Source organism: Lampetra fluviatilis, chromosome 9 (assembly GCF_964198595.1).
Source record: "Lampetra fluviatilis chromosome 9, kcLamFluv1.1, whole genome shotgun sequence".
NCBI lineage: Eukaryota > Metazoa > Chordata > Hyperoartia > Petromyzontiformes > Petromyzontidae > Lampetra > Lampetra fluviatilis.
Window position 1 is genome coordinate 2,585,683 of NC_136283.1, and position 23,356 is coordinate 2,609,038.

Genomic DNA, 23,356 nt, shown 5'->3' on the forward strand with positions numbered 1-23,356 from the left:
TTGTTTCTTTCGGTTAAATACAAGTTAACGGGGGGAGGGGGGGGGCTTGTCTGAATGTGGTAGCCAGGGGGATGGCCTGATGGTCCTGGGGAGCGGGGCTAAAAGAGAACAATGGTGCACATCGGCTCATGGTTGTGGCCGGTGTTAGCTGATAATAAGCATAAAAGTAAGCAACACTGGTAATCGCTGGGGATGTCAACAGCCAGGGTTACGTTGGGGCATGATACGCTGGTTGACCTGTCGACACGTGACCGGATGATATTGGAGGGGGGCCACCGGTGGAGGAAGACAGCTGGGCGGTCACGTGGTCTAAAAGAGCTATCGGGGAGCCTTTGGGAAAGAGCTCGAGAGATCTAGAAGGTGGGCGGGGCGAAGGGTGGAGCCAGCCCCAGCCCAGGCTCGGGGTTCTTTGTGTTGCTGGTGATGAAGATCCACGTCGGGTAAAAGAAGCCTCGAGCTCGTGGTCCGGGCCGGGATAGCGAACCCGTGTCTAGTTCTGCCGTAGCGTGGCTAGATGAACATTCAACACCCAAGTGTAGGTTGTGTTATGTTGTGTGATTTATTGAATACATTGTATTGCTCCCAAGATAACGTCTGCGACTCAAGTTGGACTCACTACACGTGCATTGCCGTTGTACTGTTCGCCTTTTGGCGTTCTCTGGTCTGACGCTGTTGAGACTAGGCCATAAAGAAGGCTGCTATCTCTGGTGTAGTCCAATCAGTTTCAAAGACAGTGCCATATATCAGAGCATGTTAGGTTGCATGTTCACCACAAGTACTGTGTGTCTAATGCAGACTTGATTCCTTGCAAAAGGTTTCTATTTGGTACTATGAGATCTCTTTTACCAGTGGCAAAATATAATGGTAGGTTTTTACCCTTTTAACTGGTACAAAACTGACACCTTTATTCAAGGCATCATGTTTGCAATGACCACAACACAAGTAGTCAATAAAGCAAACAAAAAGAAGCAACTCTGATAAGGATAATAATATGCACTGTCCTTGAAGTTGATTGGCCCACACCCGAGACGGCTTTCTTTAGAGCCTAGTCCCCATTGGTGTAGGGCCAGATGACACCAGAAGGCGTACAACTCAAAAACAGTGCAATATCAGAGTATTGAGAGTTCGGGGTAAACATTTACACTATGAGATCTCTTTTACCAGTGGCAAAATATAATGGTAGGTTTTTACCCTTTTAACTGGTACAAAACTGACACCTTTATTCAAGGCATCATGTTTGCAATGACCACAACACAAGTAGTCAATAAAGCAAACATTATTATCCTTATCAGAGTTGCTTCTTTTTGTTTGCTTTATTGACTACTTGTGTTGTGGTCATTGCAAACATGATGCCTTGAATAAAGGTGTCAGTTTTGTACCAGTTAAAAGGGTAAAAACCTACCATTATATTTTGCCACTGGTAAAAGAGATCTCATAGTGTAAATGTTTACCCCGAACTCTCAATACTCTGATATTGCACTGTTTTTGAGTTGTACGCCTTCTGGTGTCATCTGGCCCTACACCAATGGGGACTAGGCTCTAAAGAAAGCCGTCTCGGGTGTGGGCCAATCAACTTCAAGGACAGTGCATATTATTATCCTTATCAGAGTTGCTTCTTTTTGTTTGCTTTATTGACTACTTGTGTTGTGGTCATTGCAAACATGATGCCTTGAATAAAGGTGTCAGTTTTGTACCAGTTAAAAGGGTAAAAACCTACCATTATGTTTCTATTTGGTGTTTGAATATCTTAACACCTGTTGTATTGCCAGAAAGGGTAAAAACTATTGTTCTTGATCAGACATTCGTTCAGTAAAACTCCCATTTTGGATTGCTCCCTCGCTAGGCAACTGGGCTTATCAATATATATTTTTATGAACATAAGTTAAAAGAGATGGAACGATGGTAATAAATTCATGTGCAGGTGCTGCGTGTATTGTTACATTGTTGCATATCAGGAGATGGCAGTAGCATGGGGAGGCCTTCGTCCAACAGTGGATTAACCATGGCTGATGATGATGATGTGACAGTCCTGAGCAAGATCTGCTCAATCTATCACAATCATCATCCTCATGGGTCAGTAAAATACCACCACCTAGTGAGGCTGCACGTATCACTTCGTGGAGAGATAACAATGCAGATGGTCCCTGCCATAAAAAAACATAGATTTTTTTTGTTTATCGGCTCAGAACTACACAACACATGTTTTATCTTTCGCTGAATGACGATTAATTTAAAACGTCAATGCTGACGTCCCTTTAGAGTGAAATACAATGTCAACACATTCGTGGTAAGTAGACCTGACTAGAGGCGTGGGCGAGGGGGACATTTGTTTTATTAAATGCAATAATTGTTGTTATAATTATTATTTTTTAAAATGTGTTCTTACATGATCGGGGCCTTAACCAACAATTTGTACCAGGGCCTATACTGTTATAGGCTTGCGTTATTTGACAATGACCCTTTTTATTACCTTGTGTGTATTAGTCCGTTCCATATTCGTCTGGTTTAAGGCTGTCCTCGTTGGCGAGCCTGGCGAGGTTGTATTTGCGTTGATGCGTCATTGCACAAAAAAGGGACACCTGCCGTTGTGGCAATGCGTTAGCACCCTAGACTTGCAACCCAGAGACAGCGTAGGACAATGGGGCGATTCTCGTTATCCCCCCCCCTCCTCCCCGCCTCGGTCTACCCAGCAGTATAAATTGGGCACACCACAGTTAGTAAATTATCGGGTCAAGTTTGATGGAGAAAAATTGTCGTTAATTTCACCTCCATCAAGATGCCTGGCCGGCGTGTGAGAACTGGGCTAATCATGATGTCGAGATGGGCCACTCTATAGCTGCCTGGAGTGAGTACGAACTTGCAGGGTTGTGCCCGTACCGTTTCACCACTGCATTATGCAGTCGCTTTGTTTCGCATTTGTCTTTGTGTGAAGCTGCACAGAACATATCAGCGGAGGCTCGTGTTTATTTCGTTATTTTTTTTTGCGCGGGTGCTCCAATTGCGGTCCAATTTTGCTACAGGCATCAAGGTCACATCGCTTCCAAAGATACTTTTATTTAGCATAAGCTAAATAAAAAAGTGTTTGCCGCATATCAATCAAACTTTATAGCTGATTTGACACGATTCGTTTTTAGTGTGTGTGTACGATGGGGGGTGGGGGGGGCATGCCACGTTAATGTGTACACAATGCAGCCAATGTTAAACATGCGTTAAACAATTCACGGTATGAGCAGCAATACGATCTGTGTCCGTCCATCATCACGCCTCCTGCTAAGGTTGCGACTTCCATCACTGAATGAAACCTTTTTGGCTCGCCATCGGGACGAAGGCGACCACTGCGTCGCCACACGCTTTCAGATGCGCTACTGCGGCCGTCTGGAACGCTCTTCTTACCGATATCATGACGCCACTAGAGCTGTGCACGTTTAAATCAAGATCGAATCCTCAATTTCTTAAGAACCGCTTTTTGTGTTTAGTTTGTTGTCCTTCTCCAGCACCTCCGCTGAACACGGTGGGCTACGTACGGTGTGAAAGAGGTTCAACATACGAGTACATACATACACCTGACATTAAGACGCGGGGCTGAGGTTCCAGCTGGGGGGGGGGGGATGGCTAGCCCACATATCCATTCCGTCGCTTAGTTGCTATTGTACCAACCATTGTTTAGACTTAGAATTTAAGAGGAGAAGGGGGGGGGGGGCTCTACCCCTCCCCCCGGAATATGGATTCCTTCTTCATATGGCTGCTTCATCAACGAACAAAAAAAACGCCACAACCCTCACTCACTCTGGCAGTGGCCCCTGGATGCGTTAGATTTATGAGCAAAAAAATAAAATGTTAAAAGGATTTTATTTTTTTTGTTTGGGGGGTGGGGGTGGTGGTGGTGGTGGTGGTGGTGGAGAACGAGACGTGTTTGGCGGTGACGCGGGGTGGCGTCACCGAGCGCGCAGCATAAAGCGCGGGTCTCGGCCCCCTTACTCCACCTCCCCGCGCGCGGCTTCCAAGGCGCCACGGTCGCCGCCGCTGCTGCCGCCTACAGCAAAGAGCCACTTCTTCTGTCTCTGCTGCTGTTTCAAAGGGCAGCAGCAGCAGCAGCAAGCAGCATCAACAGCAGACAGTTATACGAGCAGCAGCAGCAACTAATTTCGTTCGCTACGTGTCTGAGCAGGGTGTGTTGCTGCTGGCGAGTTAGCGAGCCGGCTGCGTTATTGTTGAGAGATTAGTGTTGTTAAGTGCGGGCAGGAGTTCCGAAGCTAAATGCGTATTGCGAGTGCCGTGCGTGAGAGGGGTGCAGCGACTGGCGCCGTGGTTATTGCACTGCGCTTCGAACCCGACGATCTGAGTTCCGATTCCAGGCCGCGATTAACGTCAGCGTCGAGCGATTTCTGAACAAATCCTGGGCGTCTCTTAGATCGACTCGGCCGTGAATGAGTACTCAGTGCTGAATGTATAAACGTTAGCACTGGGGAGACAAAGGCGGCCGGGTGTGGTTCTGGCTACACCTCACACGTCGTGCGCCGTGTTCACCTTCATAGGTAACAGCACTTGCCGCAACAGCCGAGTAAAGACTACAGGGGGTAGGCTGTCTTTGTCTGTCTGTGTTTGGTGTGTTGATCACGAAGGCATTTAGCGCTGAGCGAGCGGTACTCGTGTTGCGTCGAGCTGGGAATCGGTGACTCCTTCAAGACAATCCGGCTCGTATTCTCGAATCTGGTACGAACTACATCAGCAGCAGCGGCAGGATCAACACCAATCATCAACAGCCATTACCTTGCCAGACTGCTCCTCCCACGTCGAAGCTATCCACGCAGCCAGCGCGCAATCATCCATATCGCTTGCCATCGCACTTCGGACAACACAACTTAGCAACGTGACACGCTTGTTTAAACACACCACCGTCTCGCGTTTAAGTTAACATCCTGCATCGATTACACACACGCGCGCAAAAACAATAATTGGTGTGAGACCTATACTGCATAATTAGAGAGTAGTAGACTCGTTTTCGGCAGTGTTAATGTCGGCGATGATAACCGCCCGCCGTTGCGCGCTTAAACATGCGTGGCGGCACTCGTGTGACCGCTGCACTTAATCACACGCGTCCATCTCGGCACGGCCGTATTTTTCAAAGAGCCACCTTCCTACCCGTGTGTTGAGAGACGCATGTCAAGTTTCGAGTAGCACGCCCGGCGGTAGATTTTGCTCGGATAATTTTCCTTATTCCGCGATAGTGAGCGACTGAAATCAATTCTCTTGGTGTTCGGCGAGAGATGTAAACATTTGGCACGCATATTCAGTAGTCGAGTCCACGAGTATAACTATTTTTTTCAAATTCCAAATTAAAAAAATCGAATTTGGGCATCGTCCAAAAAAAATTCCGGCCGAGAGGATTGATGATTGGTTTCACTTCGTATGGGGGCGGAGTGCAAGGATCTGTCTAAAGTTCTAACCGCTTTACAAACTTCTAAGCGCTTCACAGCACAACCCTCGCGTCAACCTCGTCACCCCCTTGCCCGTTGAGTGTGACTCTTCAGCCGATTGACAAAAAGCGGTCGCTGCTTGTAGGAGGTCCAGCAGTGGAGAAACCATGGAACTCCTCGTGGCGTCCACCGCTCTGGGTTTGGCATCTCAACCGAACGTCACGTGGGACCCCGCCGACTCGGCGAACGCGTCGAGCTGGTCACACGACCCGACCTCGCCGTCGTCGCCTCTCGTCAACGCGAGCACCGGCGGGGCCACCAATCGCTTCGCGCAGCGCCCGTGGCAGGTCGCGCTGTGGTCCGTGGCCTACGGTGGCATCGTAGCCGTGGCCTTTTTCGGCAACATGGTGGTCATCTGGATCGTGGTGGCCCATCGTCGCATGCGCACCGTCACCAACTACTTCTTGGTGAACCTGGCGGTGGCCGACTCGGCCATGGCCGCGCTCAACACGAGCATCAACTTCGTGTACGCGGTGCACAACGACTGGTATTTCGGTGGCGCCTACTGCCGCTTCCAGAACTTCATCCCCGTGGCCGCGGTGTTCGCCAGCATCTACTCCATGACGGCCATAGCGGTGGACAGGTAACGCGCGCGTGATGTCGGGGGGTTGATGGTGGAGATGTCATCCTTGCCACGCGCATGCATAACGCCAATGCGCGCATAGCCTGCGCAAGGCTGTCCGGGGCAAGTGTTGTTTTGAGAACACCCCGCGTGCACGTGCGCATGCACTCTACACGCGCACGCACCTGAGCACACACACGTGCGTACACAAGACATACAGACAGACTCACTCAGGTACGCACACTTACATACACAACAAGCACGCGCGTCTACACACGCACCGTGTGTTCATTCAGCGAGATCGATTCACGTTTATCTGAACCTGTCGCGGGCCTCCCGTAGGTCGACTCAGCCTCAAATGAGTGGCTGTCGATGATGTGTGAACGTCGCCGGCCTCCAAAGGTGCTCGTTAACAGCACGCAACACACACGCGTGTACTAAAGACAAAGATCGCCCGTATGGCCTTCACATACCGTTGGGGCAAGTGCTGTTAGCGAGAACCTATAAAAGACCGGCACGGCACGCGAGGGGGTGGGTGGCCAGCAACCACGCCCCGGCCGCCTTTGTCTTCTTGGTGGAGATATTTGCATACTGCACCAGGTACTCATTTGAGGCTGAGTCGACCTACGGGAGGCCAAGGACCGGTTGAGATAATCGTCACCGGTGATGGCCGTGAGCGGGAATCGAATTCTGGTCACCGGGTTCGTAGCTTAGCGCGCTAACCACTACACCACCGCTCCCTACGAGTGGACTAAGATCCCCGTGTAGCCTGTAACAGACTGTAGGAGCAAGTGTTGTTAGCGAGCATTTATAAAGGCCGGCACGGCACACGAGGGGGTGGGTGGCCAACACCACGCCCGGCCGCCTTTGTCTCCCTAGCGACGATGTTTACACATCGCACCAGGTACTCAATTTGAAGCTGAGTCGACCTAGGGGAGGCCCAGGACCAGGTTCAGATAATCGTCACCGGTGATGGCCGTGAGCGGGAATCGAACCCGGGTCGCCAGGTGCATAGCACAGCGCGCTAACCACTACACTACCGCTCCCCCACACACACTCATACACACACTCACACACACACGCGCGTCCCACCACTACTCATTGTACCGTATTGACCCACCAGTGCGACAGTGTCGCCCGACGCTGTTTCAATCGAAATTTGAATAGGCGAAAAAATCGACCTCGTTTTACTCACGTGAAGGTGTCATCAAACCACGCGTTAACAATGCACCCACCCACACACGCACCCACTCAACACACACACACACACCTACCAAACACACACACAAAGATCCCCCGTATAGCCTTAACAGACTGTAGGGGCAAGTGCTGTTAGCGAGCACGGCCGCCTTTGTCTCCCCACCCACACACACGCACCTACCAAGAACCCGCACACGCACGTGTCGAATTCACAGTTCACACGCCCAAGTCGCATTTTTTTTTCTTCCCACCGACAATTTTTGTGCTTAAATGTTTCTACACATCAGCAACGCCACCGCCGTTTAAGACGAAGGTGCTTCAACTCCGTTGGAAACCGACTCGCTGGAACTGCAACGCGCACTCGCAACACCAGTACGCCGAGCTGACGCACACGTTCTCTCGCGCGCGCGCATCCAGCACGCACAGGGCACGCGTAGAAACAGACACACAAATAACTCACGGGCAGCTCGATGGGAGCTCGGCACACGCGCTCGGCATGCGACCAAAGGGGATGGAAGAACAATGGCGATAACTAGGATAATTATGATAGCAGGTGGCGTGTCCTTTCGTAACGGGGAGCAGGACCGGTTTTTTGTTTTTAACCGCTCAGAATCGAACGTACGTCCAAGCGATGGGTCCAAACGGATGCCCACAGTTTGTGCTCCGCTTGCTGACACTTTTAGAAGAAATCAAAGGTACTCTCGGTATTTTGCGACCAAACTCATGCAAGTTTCCACCACCACCACCCCCCCTCCCCGAGTGCCTAGCGAAACGTACGGCAGCCGACTGCCACCACAAGCGCAACGACGAACATCCTGCGGTTTGTGAGCGTGATACCGCGCAGCGAGATGCCACAGGGCGGGTGCGCATCTGGCAGTCATCCCGGTTCACCAAGAACACCCGGGGTCTGACATCGGCAAATGGCGGTGACATTGCAGTGGATGTTGCTTGTTCGTAATAACACGGGCCATGAATTCCTGTTCGTCATTTCGCCAGAGAGTCCATTCTCGTGGCTCCGAAACTCCGATTTATCCTCGTCACATTCCATCTTTTTTGACGAATTGTTCACTGACGAGGTGCGGTGTTGTTTGAGCAGAAGCATCCCCGGCTTATACCTTTAGAGAATAAGACGTAATCCGATTCACTTTAACACTGACTCTGGCTATCCATCATACGAACCATCGATATAATAAATCACATTGGACTTACTGAGTAATGGAACGCCCCCCCTCTCCCCACGTCCTCCCATCCGACATTCCCCACCCAACTTATTTCACGGAGGTGACTCCCCAGGCGTGTTTCCAGAAACAGGAATTTGCTCCAGTGGTTGATGGGCTCGCTAAAGGCTGTGGGTTGGATGAGGATTAATATCAGCGTGGCCGGTCAACATAAACAGGAGGAAACTGGGCTCGACTCGAGGGTTTTTCGCAGCAGCGAACCACCGCGCGCTGCGTGGCTCAGCCAATGTTGGGTCAATCCTTTCGCATTAACTGCGACTGATTCTGCGAGGTCGTCGTTTTAAACATATCAACAAAAACATCTCTTCAAACTAAGGTTGGGAAGCATCGACGCAATTCGCTGTGTTCGTCTTTAACACGCGGTCACGATAACTCTGATAAGGGTGGTCCAATAAAAACAAATACATAGATTGAACTTTAGTATAAAGCACTAAAAGGAATACTTGCAAATATGCAGGAGCAGTTTCCCTGCCGCCGATAAATCAGAATCAGAGTATTTATTTATTCTGGGGGAATCCGATGAGCTATGAAGCTCTTTTCACAGATGTCCAGTAGGGGCGGGTAAGAACGTTACAACAACAAACAACACAAAAACACGATAGTAGTGCAAGTGCAATAAAGGTTAACAAATCAGCAAAAACACATACAAATGAAACTAAACCATCCCCATCCTACCAGGCAAAGCCCACCGAGGTAGTAACTTGTTTTTCAGAAGCGACCTGGCTACGAATGACAGCTCAACAAAGTGGCCCCATCATTTGGACATTTGTAACAGCGAAATAATCTAAATTATCTCAATACTTTTGAGAATAAACGCACGTTGGAAAGTACAGTATTATAGAATCCATGTAAATGTGTGACCGTTCTTGGTTGCTTAATGAATTGAAAGCCTAAATGCTCGTGGTTTTTTTCCTTCCGCTCTGCAACCAGTAACATTTGTATCTACCTATTTAACTTCCTCTGTAATTTTTCGAATTAAAGCTGTCGTGAGTGCAGAGATTCATATTCTTGGTTATTTCGGTAAAGTCACTTAGAAGGGAAATAATAAAATAATAAAAATAAAACAATTAAATTCTCATGACAAGAAAATGTTCTTGCTGTGGTTTTCACACCTGATGATGATTGCTTGTGTTGCAATCGAAACGTCGTGAGAATGTTATTGTTTTATTTTTTTTTATTTCCCTTCTACGTGACTTTACCGAAAGAACCAATAATATGAATTCCTCTGTAATGTTCCGCCATTTCCGACCGCTTGAGCTTTTGGCTGGACGCCTCCTGAACAAGAGGTCCTCAGCTCGCCGGCTTCTTCCGGCGTGAATCAAACGTCCGTGTCGATATTTCTGCGATTGCCCCATCGGTTTTCAGGAGACGGCCCCCGCTAGAGAAAGCAGATACTTAATCGCGGGCAGCACTTGAAAGTGCCACTTTCGATGTCCCGAAGAAATATCAGACACGCGTCACGCCACCTCGGCAAATCGCCCCCGTCGTTGGTGAGGAGTCGGACAACTCTCCTTTTTTTCACCCAGAAAAAAACATTCTGACCGAAAAGAAACATTCATCACGAAGCTTAAAACATATCTGGCCCATCAGTAGATTTTGGAGAACATGACCCACACTCACCAGCGTGGTAAAGGTGGAGCAGTGGTGCAGTGGTTAGCGAACTGTGCTGTTAAACCTAGTCACCTGAGTTCGGCTCCCAGCAATAGCTAGTATCAGTGGGGGAGTGATACCTGAACCAGTCCTGGATCTCCCCCCCCCTTCACCAACCCGAATTGAACAGTGCGGTGAAGTATGGTTTAAAACAAAACCTCATGACCAACACAACATAGGACGATGCCTTGATACAGCAGTTAGAGTTAGGCAGGCCTTCATCTGGCAGCGGATTAACAGAGACCGCAAATTACTGTTATTAAATCGGGTGCAAGGAACAACGCGATGTAATACAGAGATTAAGCAGTTACCACTGTAGGCTCGCACACCTTGCTCGCAAAGCCTTCTCTCTTTTTTATATTTTTAAAAATACGGCAGCAGCTACATCAATTACATAATAAAGCATATCCCTGCCTCTCTGATCACTGCCTTTCATCAAATACCACTGTCATTCAGTGATCTCATTGAACATGAATCAAAATAATGTCCGTGAATAGAGCATAATATAAGTGGCTAACTGACATGGACATTTTCATCTTTAAAAGTTTAGGTAATAGCGAGTGAATTAAAAGGACTGCACAAATAGGGCATCCATGTAATGGCATTACTGGAGTGACCCATGGTGTGATTAACATCCCATTGGGTGGTGCATCTTGGATGAGTCACAGATTACAGAATGTCGTTCTAGCGAGCCCGGTTTTGGAATCTTGCCAATGTGAAGTCTAATGTATCGACATAGTTGAGGGCATAATTGCGTTGGTACTATTTACGCGCAGCTTTCATTTACAGGCCAGCGAGTCACCTTAAAACGTTCCTGTTCTGGTGAGAATTATTTGTTGAATGACCATTTCATCTCACATGCCAAGTTGCAGGATTTTTTTTTAAACATACAGAAAAGTTAGGGGCAGTGAGACAGAACCGCATAAGAGAAGTGGTGGCTTTCCTGAATCGCAATGTGAAGTGCTAAGCAGCTGTCTGAACCTTATATCCTTGATCCGAGCTTTGTAGAAAAACTCCAAATGTGCCGAAAGATAAGGCTAAATCAAATATAAGCGAAAATGATATTCTTTATATGGTGTACTCTTGCTAAATACATCTGGTAATCTAGCAACATTTGTTTACCAGGCCTGACTGCTGTTGAGACCCATACAGTCAAAACCAGCGCCGAGATTGCTTTCTTAAACACATTCTGCTTGATAGTTTTGGTCTGAAAAGCCAATATGTCGATAGACTCAAAGCAATATGTTGTATTTTATGTGGAGATATACAATGGTTATATTTCCTTGTACCCATTAAGCTAAACGATGCATTTGCCTGGTTCCATATACAGCTGAATGCTTTTATTTACCCTACTAAATGTTAATGACCCTCTTACTGTGTTCTCAACAGGTGATTAAATATTGTGAAGCGATGGCTCGGTGCCTTACAGAGGAGGGCGTTCAATTATTTAATAAGTGTCATGCGATTCCAGTGGGATATGTGTATCGGCTTTGAAATGAAATGCTGTATTCTCTGTAATTCCTCCAGGTTATTTTCGTGGGGTATCCATAACTGTAGAAACAAGATTATCCCCCCCCCCCTTTAAACGGTCAATGTCGCCCTACACCGTCAATACCCCCCAGGCGATTTAATTGGAGAAATGCGTTCGGGTCCAAACGGTTGAAAACCTCTGCACGCGCCTTTTCACTCACACACTGAAGCCACACGTGACTGGACGCGCAACCTACCGATGCGCTCCCCTTAACACCGAGTGCATTCACGTTTCACTTCTTGTTACCACTTAAACTCACTGCAGTGTGCCGTGTGAATGTTAGAGGTCGCTAAACACCACCGGCTCAGCATTTCATGAAGCCCCAGCTGCCGATGGGTGACGAGCCGCAGAATCCACAGAGAGGGCCCATCTAAAAAATCCACGAAATATATTTTATTTCGGTCTCAAGCGGAGGCTCTCGAAACTGGCAGCAGGCTCGACCCTGTGGGAGTGAACCCTGGCGAACAGAATGAACGAAAACGAGGCGTCTGCAACAGACACATCGTCTCGGACCCCCCTCCACCCCCCGGCTTCCGTCTGTCCGGAAAACTCTGGACCACACCCAACCGCACAAGGACATCACACGGGTGCTGTGCCAAACTCATGCACATTGGGGGAATTGGGGGAATTAAAGAGAACCCCCCCCCCCCCCCACGGTTGCAATTACGACTCCACGCCACAAACCATGGACCTTATCGTCAACCACCGCAGCACAACATTGCTCGACGGAGGAACGGAGGAGCTCCACGCGGCATCCACAAACGTCAGCAGTTGGCTGCATAAGCTGGATCCAAGCATCTAAATTGCTTTTTGACCTTTTTCTCATTCAGCCACAAGTGAGAAAGAAACGTTTATCGTTGTGTGTGTGTGTGTGGTTACCAACGTGACCAGGGTTTACTCCTTTATGGAATATTTTCTGGGACCCCCAACAGTCAACTCCATGCCTCCGATTAGCGTGGTTGACTACGTATGGTGCGAAAGAAGTTGAACATACATACACAAGTCCACGCAAGTCGGGGGAGAAATATATTCTGGAGCTCAGCACTGGACAGCTCCAGTTGAAATTAAGCAATGCGTATAACCACGTTTTAACATCACACACGGTGTAACAATCCAAACGCATGTCTGTGTGCCTTGTAAAATATATTACTGACCACAATGGACCTTCGACTCGTTTTATCAGATGTACACAATGCTATTATGTAATGACAATAATCACACAAGCTTATATGTACATGTATAAAACGCCTCGCACAACAGGTTGTCTTGCAATCTAAAATGATAAAATATGTAACACTACAACTGTGAAGCAACAGGGGAGGGCAGTGATGGCAATATATATTTAAATGAGATAGTACTTTCAGTAATCACACTTAATTTTCATTCAGAGTACATACAATTTGGATAAAGTGATTATTTAAACGGGGTGAGTGACCGTTGAGACTTTCAGTATGCTTGCCAAGTGAACCCTGGGAAACTAATGGGAACGTGAACAAAGCAGGCACAGCAAATCATAATCAGACATGTTCTATCCACCGCTGGATGAAGGCCTCCATCATCGTCATACGATGCCACAATTCGATCTCGCTCCTGCACATCGCTGGAGCGCCGCTGTGGCGAAATGTTAACTCCCTCGCCTGGTATACAGGACGTCGTGGCTTCAATCCAGACCTGCTGTATATTTGGAGTTTGCATGTCTTTCTCCCCGTGGTCTGGTGGATTTTTCTCCGGGTCCTCGGGTTTTTTCGTCCACATTTAGAAACATCTGGTCAGAGTATTTGGCTGCTAAAAACGACTCCACATTATAAGCCACTTTATTGAGCTATTATTTGTGGCCCAGGTCACGTCTCATAAAGATCCATATAGCTCAGTGGGCCTCACCTGGTAACATGAACAAAAAGAAAAGATTTGTTTAGTTTAGATTACCTCCTACGCTCCATCGCCATGGTGGTCGTTCCCCATTGAGGTTGACATTGTTATGTCCAGCTTCGTCCATCGGCCATCATCCCATGTCGCAATGTGTCCTGCCCTTGTCCACTTGCTTAACATGCAACACGATGTCTCTAATTTCCATTCGTTCACCGATCCGTGCGTTCATCTTTCTGCCTCTGAGTGTAATTCCCGGCATGCATCTCTCCGCACTGGTTTGCTCAATGTTTCATGTTCTGAAGTATGGCCCGAGGCAATGTGATTGCACACTCGTGAAATAATGTCATCCTTATAAAACAATCAAGCCTTTCTCTAATATGCTAATTAAGAATTTCAAACGTAGTTACAAATACAATATAAGTAGCGAAGTAAAAAATTAAACCCTGAAATTAGACGCGATGTCGTACAGAATATTCACAGACACATCCAAAGTTTCCGCACAACTTAGTATATATATATTATTTGGGTCTTTCGGTAAAGCCACGTAGATAGGTTCAAAGAAAATAACAAAAAACTACGACGTTTCGATCGCAACACAAGCGTTCGTCATCTCTTCTTGAACTACGATGTTTCGATCGTAGTTTTTTGTTATTTTCTTTGAACCTATCTATGTGACTTTACCAAAATACCCAAAGAATATGAATTCCTGCAGTCACGAAAGCTTTAAGTCAAGATTTGACTTAGTATATCACCAAAGCAAACAATGATGGCACTCTACACGAGTTGAACGTTATATGATTAAAGTTCATGTGTGCTACTGCCTTATAGATTCACACCAGAGCTATAGCCTCACACAGAAACCCATTGACTCATACAGAGACCCATACACACACACACAGAGACCCATATACACACACAGAGACCCATCGACTCACACAGACCCATAGACTCACACAGACCCAAAGACTCATACAGAGACCCATACACACACAGATACCCATACACACACACAGAGACCCATACACACACACAGAGACCCATACACACACACAGAGACCCATATACACACACAGAGACCCATCGACTCACACAGACTCATAGACTCACACAGACCCATCGACTCACACAGACCCATAGACTCACACAGACCCAAAGACTCACACAGAGACCCAAAGGCTGACACAGACCCATAGACTCACACAGAGACCCACAGACTCACACATCAATCATTGAAAGTTAAGTTCATGTGCAGTGCTCTGTGCAATTGTGCTCGTTTTTTACACTTCTGTTTTACACTACAGTAGCCAAATTTGTTTTAAACTCGTGTGAGTCACAATATCAAGTAATACATTATTACTGACGATGATTATGATGATTACAATCACGGGGTTGGGGGCATCACATGGGCCACAATGCCCCCTCTTCCACACTCGCACGCATCGCCTCCTCTGTGCCGCGTGACCCCCGTTGAACCCCGGCGTGTTGCGTGTGAAGGTACATGGCGATCAGGCACCCGCTCAAGCCACGCATGACTGCGCAGAGCACCCGCTTGGTGATGGCCGGCATCTGGGCTCTTGCCATGTGCCTCTCCCTGCCGCTATCCATCTACTCGCGCGTCGAGCAGAGGTTCGGCCGTTTCGTCTGCCTCGTGGACTGGCCCGGGAAGATGGGCGGCGACAGCCAGTTCATGTGAGTCGCTCCGTTTCATCTCGCGCGAGCGCTACTGGGGGGGGGGGCAGCCCCCCTAAGTCCCGCGGTCGGGGTGATGTGACGATCACGTGATCTCGCCAAGCAGCGGTCTTCCTCGCAGCGGCGGCTTTTGGCTGGCCCATCGAACAAAGACGGCCATGTGCGTCTTGCGCTTTCAGATGCGCTTCTGCGGCCGTCTGGAACGCTCTTCTTTCGGATATTAGGGAAGCCACTGCGGATATGCACTTTCAGATGTTGATTGAAAACTCATTTCTTTCGATCTTATTTTTGTGTTTAGTCTGTTGTCATTCACGATTAGCACGGTTGGCTACGTACAGTACGAAATAAGTTCAACACACATACGTACGTACCTTTCACAGCTTTCACAAACCAGCTGACCAGCACACACAGGCACGGTGGCACACCTTGCGTGCCCACCGAAGCAAATGGGCACTCTGACTCCACGTCCAAATGCAATTCTGATAACGCACCAGCATTGCATTTAATCTATTACAAAGTAGTTTATTTTGGGGGGGGGGCGGGGAGACCCTCAAAATCAGAGTCCCCTGGCCCGTAGCCTCGAAAGCCTCTGCGCTAATCCGGCGGCGCCTACAAGTTGTCCTTAGATCCAGCTTCTACTGCGGTACATGGTTCCGTCGATTGGCAATCATAAAGTGGGAAAGACCGGGTGGTGAGCTCCCCCGTACTCAAGAGACGGGGAGGTGTCGCAATCGAAGGAAGGGCTTCGAAATGGGAATAAGCACGCTGGCTTTGAGAGGGGGTCGTGAGGGTTTGCGGGCGGAGGGGATGGTGAGAGAGTCGGTGCGCGAGGAGGGGTGTGAGAGAGAGTGAGTGAGGAGAGGCAGGGAGGAGGGGAGGGAGGAGTGGGGAAGGGTCACAGCACCTTATAAATCCCTAATGGGTGGGTGTCAGAGAATCAGACACGCCACTGTCAGCAGCAGTTTGCAATTCCCTGTCCGCATACACAGCCAACCCCTATACCCAGCCACCCCCCATACGCGGCCAGCCCCCACAGCCAACCCCTATGCCCGGCCACCCGCCAGACGCGGTGTACGACCCATTCATACTGCGGGGTTGACTTGGGATTTAAAAATCAAAGAAGTTTTCCCCATTGAAAGTTGCCCGTTGTTTTCAAATGGTGCACAGGTAGATCAAATCGAACCAGCGACCTCTGGATTGCAAATGGAATGTGCTAACAACTGCACCACGACAACATCCCTTGATATTGCTATGGACATGAATATAAGACTCCATCACCAGTTATGATTTGCAATGAAGCTGCCTGCTGCATGCAGTGGGGTGCTCATGGTATGTCGTGCATGTGGGTACCCTTCCAAAGAAAAACAAATTGCCACGAGTTCATGAAATTGGCATCGTTACGTAAGAAGAACATACATTCACACATACAGCGGTGCTTTTTCAAACGACCACTTTTAATGGCGTGTTCATCAAGCGCGGCGCACAAGCTTGGTCACGGGAGCAGAGAGCGGGTTAATGAATTTGTTTCATAATCTACTCTGAATTACTATTCAGCCGTGACACAGGCCCCGCTCTCGGTGATTCCGCTGGCCTGGATGCCCCGCATAAAAAGGAAACACTCAACGTGATTTATGCTTCAATGATCATTGATGCCTTCCACATCTCTTATTTACAGCCCCTTGATCCAATTTGTGGAAATGCCACATTCCTGCAACAGGGACGGAGTTTCTCCAGAGGACGACCGCTGTTTGGATTACCCTACAAAGTGGTACATATTGTAGCAACCCCGCCGTGGGATGATGGGCTGAATCAACCCCCAAACCGGTGATTTGAACTTTGCAACATTCCCATTGCAAGCCGCTCGCTCGCTCAACAGTTAAGCCACAAGAACGGATCATAAAAGGCACCGTGGGCGCTAAGATAGATTGAGGCTGTTTGATCAGATGCTGTTCACAGAGGTGCAAATAGGTGCGTAATGAAATAGGCGGTTGAATTTTAACAAGGAAAACCTACGCTGTTATTGAGCCAACATTAACTTTATTTTCCCACAATTTTAACCCCCATTGTGCATTCAGCATCGTGTCACGAAATGAAGTCTTCATTTCTCGCAGAGCATCGCAACCCTTTGTGTCAGAGAACATCCCACGGAGAGGACATTCACAGAGCTACCTCCTGAGATGCCTTCAAGTGAACTCTGCTCCAGCGTTTCCCCCGCTCGCTCTGCATATGAGAGCGATGTTCCTCGCTTGATATTCAAACCAATAATTTGAAAATCATCTCAAAGCTGGAATTTTGCCAATGAGCAAATCAAAATGTAATGGGATGCTATTTTTGTGTGCAGTCATTGGTTAATTGTCATTTCTTTGGTTGTTGTTGTTGTTGTTGTTCGTGCCCTGTGAAGTGTCAACCCATTGATTGTATACCTTCGAATGTCAAAGCATCGACCTCGTGTTCAAAACTGTCAATTAATCATTCTGCATTAATTTTAGAACTTTCGTGACTGCAGGAATTATTATTTGTTTCTTTCGGTTAAGTCACGTCTAAAGATAAAATAATAAATTAAATAATAGAATACGACGTTTCGATTGCAACACAAGCAATCATCATCAGGTATAATGAAATAGCGACATAAAATCTAACCAGAAAACTATAGACAGACATATTAGCAGACAGATATTGGTGATATCTGTCTGCTTATGTCGCTATTTCATTATACCTGATGATGATTGCTTGTGTTGCAATCGAAACGTCGTATTCTATTATTTAATTTATTATTTTATCTTTAGACGTGACTTAACCGAAAGAAACAAATAATAATCATTCTGCATTTTCATTCGCAGTGAACGATGTAACATCTCCCCTCAGGTGCTTTGCAGGTCTCGTTTTAGCAAAGCAGCCTGCGGCTAAATCTCATCCACCCAGACACACCGTGCATGTTGTGGGTCTCATATTAGCGAATGTTTCCCGGAGGTTACGGGTTGGATTGGAAGATCTGATTCGCAAAGTTTAACCCTCTTCTTTCGGCAGGGATAAGAGAAGTTCTAATGCACTCTAACTATATTTAATCTGCGCGAATACCGGATACTGACGCGGCACTGAACCGTTATGTTCATACGCTGCCGTGTATTTAAACAACTCATCACATTCCACACAAAATGTGTCCGTTTAAGGCCGAGTCATTAACAAACGGGTCGAGTTTTTATTTTTATTTTTTGTGCTCCACTGCCAAATCAGTATCATCAAATAATTTGTGCACGCTATGTGAAAGTTCAGTCATGAGCATATATTTTCGTAGTCTAATAGATACCGTAATTCTGAAAAAATAGTGATGTTTGCTGGACATCTGTGAGAAAGAGCATCATAGCTCATCGGATTTCCACAGGATAAATAAAGATGCTGATGTTTATTTGTCCAAAATACCGATGGCCTTTCTTAGTCATGATCTTCCAACGTCGTGACTCGATCGTGTGTGAAAATATAAACTCGAATATCGGGGTTCGTGACCCACACGGGGGCTTTGCGTGGGCTTTTCATCGGGACACCCACAGTGAAATGTATTAATTCTAGATTTGAAGCTTTCGTGACTGCAAGGATTCATACTCTTAGGTTTTTTCGGTAAAGTCACGTAGGTTAAAAAATAATAATAGAAAAAATAATAGAAATAATAATAGAAATAAAATAATAGATCACGACGTTTTGGAGGCAACACAAGCTTCCGTCTTCAGGTGGAACCGTCACAGCACGATTGCTGTATCAACTCACAGCACAATTGCTGTATCAAGTCAATCTTGATACAGCAATCGTGCTGTGACGGTTCCACCTGAAGACGGAAGCTGGTGTTGCCTCCGAAACGTCGTGATTTATTATTTTATTTCGATTATTTTTTCGATTATTTTTTCTATAATTTTTATTACTTATTTTTATTATTTATTTTTTTCCCTACGTGACTTTACCGAATAAACCTAAGAAAGTGAAATGTATGTTGAACTCTTTCCCACCGTACATAGCCCACCGTGCTAATCGGGGGCGCGGGGGAAGGACGCTTCAACGTCTATGCTCCTCCTCGCTATTGCCAACCCGCACTGACCAGCGTTGTGACGTCTAGTCACAAACAATTCCCACAACACGGCCTGGGAAGACCCTCATTCACCAGTGGATTGACAAAGAGCTGCCACGTGAACCAATGGGAGTAGAGCGGTGGGGTGGTGGTGGGGCTGCTAATGCCGTGAGTGGGGGTTGACGTGGGTTGGTGTCGTAGCCGTGATTGGATGGGCTGACTGACGGTGGACTGGACTGATCTTTTTAAATCCTTTATATTAAGTTCTCTTGCTTGCTTAGGACCGTGCAAATCTTTCGGTCGTTTTTTAACCCACTTCCCGTGATCCAATCGAGCCGACATTTTCCACACAGACTCGTTGTGCGTGACAATTAATGTTCGTGAAAATCTTTTTACAAAATTTTACATTTTTTAGGACAAAAATTTAATTACCAATTGCTTAATGATGCAATGCAATCATCTGACCCATAGGTGGCAGCCATCTCAAGCCAGAGGACGAGAGGACTCTAGCCGCCACGCATATAAAGGATTTATAGTGAAAAACTTTGTTTTTACGGGTTAAATTTTTATCCCGTCCTGTTGTTGAACTCGTCAAACTCGAATGTCTTCACTCCCGTACCTTGGAGGGTTGGCTGCTGCTGGCCCTTCAACTAAAAACTATTTCAACTAAGCTGATTGGAGGTGCGGCGGGCGGGCGGGGGGGGGAGAAGGACTCTTTGAGCCACCCGGATGCCTCCTCGTTGAACCAAACAACTGTTTAACGCCCGATGACTCGCTTGCTCACCGTGTCCCGCAGATACCAGCTGGTGGTGATGACCCTGGTGTACGTATTTCCTCTGCTGGTGATGGCCGTCACCTACACGATAGTGGGAGTCACGCTCTGGGGGGGGACCATCCCTGGCGATAGCTCGGATCACTTTCGGGAGCAGCTGCGATCCAAGCGCAAGGTCTGCGTTGCAAAGGCCACTCACGAAACGCACGGCTCGCAAAGACAGAGGCCCTCCGTGTGGCCTTAACAGACCGTTGGGGCAAGTGCTGTTAGCGAGCACCATTTAACACACACAAACACACACGCCACCACAATTCCGCGTCAAATGATGGTTGGGAAAAATTGACCTCTTTATCGCCTTGAACATCCTTGACTGATAGCCGTCGGATCGATTCACTGCTCCAAAGGTGGCCTTTGATCAACAGATAATTAACGATGATGGTGACGACAATGATGATGGATTTCTTTAATGGATATTGGCAGTGAACGACACGCATAAGAGCAACCATGATGATGTTTTGAACGCGATGTTTATAACGCAATCGTGAATTGTTTCCATGACATTCAGGCCATATCTGCTCTCGATGTTTTACAGTAGATTAGCCAGGACCACCCTACTCATTACTCTGTGCTTCATTGAGCATGAAGGGCTGCGGAGTAGCCGCTCATTACTCAACGTCTCGTTTCCATCCCCCCCCCCCCACGATCCCTACGTCGTGCAGCATCAATCTAGCGGGGAAAATAATGAACATTGAGGTGACACAGACAGGTCCATTTTTCACCCGAATGGGGGAGGGGGAGGTGATGGCGGAAAGAAAAAAAAATCACCCAATGACCGAGCACGTTGCGCTGATTTGCTGACCCCCAGGTAGTGAAGATGATGATCGTGGTGGTGGTGACGTTCGCCGTGTGCTGGATGCCCTACCACGTCTACTTCCTGCTGGGCCGCACGCTCAATCGAATCTATCACAGGAAGTACATCCAGCAGGTGTACCTGGCCATCTTCTGGCTGGCCATGAGCTCCACGATGTACAACCCCATCATTTACTGTTGCCTCAACAGCAGGTGAGGGGTATAAGCAGAGAGTCGACAAAAACTGCCGATTAAAATGAGTTGAGGACGATTTGCCTTTTTTATGTTGAGCAAGGTTTCGCAGTGAATGCACGAACATGTATTGGGGAATATGCACAGAACAAGCATTCGCTGGCCAAAAATGAGGACAGCCCTCACTACGGAATATATTTCAAGTGCATATGCATTATAAAGTGGTTTATAAACAGATTTCAGATTCGCTGATGCCTATTCAGGTGACCTGCATAATAGGGGTGAAATAATTTATCAATTCAAATGTGCCTAACACGATATATGCATCAAATCATGTATAATTGTCATGGGTTCCTGTGACCCCTGCAGGCACTAGTGGTGCTATACCATTCACAAAACTAAAAAGAGAATCAATTATTGAATGTCAACGGTGAACCTGAATTATGAAAATGTATCGAATTTCCCAGAGGGAAACTTGATCCACCCCCAATCTGTGGCATTCTAATTGACTCTAACCCCAGGTCAAGGTGAGAGAGGGTCAGGTTAGCGAGAGTGGTCAATGCCATACGGTCACTTCACTTGTGAATATGCCGCCCTCCTGTTCATGAATGATTCAATGAAAGGCACGAGCGGCAAACGCTCGCTCACGCTGGGGGCCTTGTCATCTGGCTCATCTCCCTCCCCCCCACCACGTGCGCTTCTGTGGCCAGGTTTCGCACGGGCTTCAAACGCGCCTTCCGCTGGTGCCCGCTCGTGCGCGTGTCCAGCGACGAGGCCTTAGAGCTCTACTCCACCAAGTCGCGCCGCACGCGGCACAGCGTCATGATGTACTCGCTGACGCGCATCGACACGAGCGTTCTCACCTCGCTCGACTCCCAGCAATTGCAGCAACAGCAGCAGCAACAGCAGCCGAAGCAGCAGCAGCAGGAGCAGCAGCAGCAGCAGCAGACGCACGAGGCTCAACGTGAAGATCGACCGTCGGGAACGCGCCCGACTCTCCCGGGACCTGGGACCAACGGCCACCCCAACCAGTTCGCGTGATCGATCAGGCCGATCTTCGTTCCGTTGGTTCGTGGTGGCGCTCGTAGTTTTACATCAGCGGGAATCGCCAACGACCGACCAGGGAGACGTACTTACATAGAGACAGACGTACATACAGACAGACAGAACGCACACACGCACGCATACCCACACACACACACAAAAAAGACCAGTGCCAAGCCTGTTCTCACTTGATTGCCGTGAACAAACCCAGCTACAAGTGTGGCTAAAATGAAGTGATCCCGGCACTGGGCCGGTTAGTAAGTTGACAAGGCAGATGATCTTCTTGGTTCTTTCGGTAAAGTCACGTAGAATAGAAATAATAAAATAATAAAAATAAAACATAATAAAATAATTATCACGACGTTTCGGCCACAACGCAAGCAGACGCTGTCTCCCCGACAGACCTGGTCTTCACCTGAGGACGGCTGCTTGCGTTGTGGCCGAAACGTCGTGAGAATTATTTTATTATGTTTTATTTTTATTATTTTATTATTTCCATTCTACGTGACTTTACCGAAAGAACCAAGAAGATGAATCCCTGCAGTCACGAAAGCTTTAAATCGAAATTTAAGGCAGATGATGCTCACTCGCGGCGATGAATGAGGGTGGCAATGCGGTCCCGGTTTGGCTTAACCACTGAATCTGTAAGGGAGCAGCGTCGGGAAAGTCTTCTGGCCCTGTGACCCCCCCCCCCCCCATTGATCATCGATGCCAACGCTGTAAAGTAGCACAGCAAAACGACGACGGAGCAAAGGCTCGTTGCTCCGATGTGCGTGTAGTTTTTGTGTCAGGTTTTGGGCAATTGCATTCAACGTTACAGACACATTGCGGCCGTCGCCGCAATATCATGCGTTAACACATAACGTCTCGTGTAACATAATACACACCATATTTTGAGTGTTGCCTCTGTACGGGGATGAATATAGTTCCATTTTACAGCTTTTAGATTTTTTGTTTACGCAGAGCGTATAAAATTATCGATGGTTCTATGATAACGTTGCTTTTAGATATGAGTGTGGTGTAAATCTTGGGTAATATAAAGAAATGTTACGTGCCAAAAGCTTACAAGAATTGTGCATCTGTGAAATTATTACAAGTAAAATGGCTGTTCTTTAACAAACGTTGCAGTTGTTGCTCAAGTCTGTTTCTCCTGAATGAATAATCACAAACTTATTCTTTCTAACCAAGGTTAAAGCCCATTTTGACCAAGTCCCTCCGACCAAATG

General features: G+C 47.5%; 1 protein-coding gene across 2 annotated transcripts; it reads left to right on the top strand.

The window, feature by feature from the left end:
- The first annotated feature begins 3,987 nt into the window (after positions 1 to 3,987).
- Positions 3,988 to 23,330, top strand: LOC144934119 (neuromedin-K receptor-like). Of its 2 annotated transcripts, none has more exons than XM_078859564.1 (6): positions 3,988 to 4,713; positions 5,563 to 6,060; positions 15,022 to 15,216; positions 20,070 to 20,220; positions 20,911 to 21,107; positions 21,797 to 23,330. In XM_078859564.1, exons 2-6 carry the CDS (start codon positions 5,585 to 5,587, stop codon positions 22,125 to 22,127), a joined length of 1,350 nt encoding a protein of 449 aa, XP_078715690.1. In that variant the 5' UTR covers positions 3,988 to 4,713; positions 5,563 to 5,584; the 3' UTR covers positions 22,128 to 23,330. The 2 variants fall into 2 exon arrangements, with proteins under 2 accessions (XP_078715690.1, XP_078715691.1); XM_078859565.1 differs by having other exon boundaries at positions 3,988 to 4,535.
- Positions 23,331 to 23,356: the final 26 nt, after the last annotated feature.

Excerpts from the sequence above, each read along its gene's own strand:
- LOC144934119 (XM_078859564.1), top strand. The coding sequence starts at position 5,585 with ATGGAACTCCTCGTGGCGTCCACCGCTCTGGGTTTGGCATCTCAACCG. Across the intron at positions 15,217-20,069 it reads GGCGGCGACAGCCAGTTCAT|ATACCAGCTGGTGGTGATGA; the intron begins GTGAGTCGCTCC and ends CGTGTCCCGCAG. Across the intron at positions 21,108-21,796 it reads TACTGTTGCCTCAACAGCAG|GTTTCGCACGGGCTTCAAAC; the intron begins GTGAGGGGTATA and ends TTCTGTGGCCAG.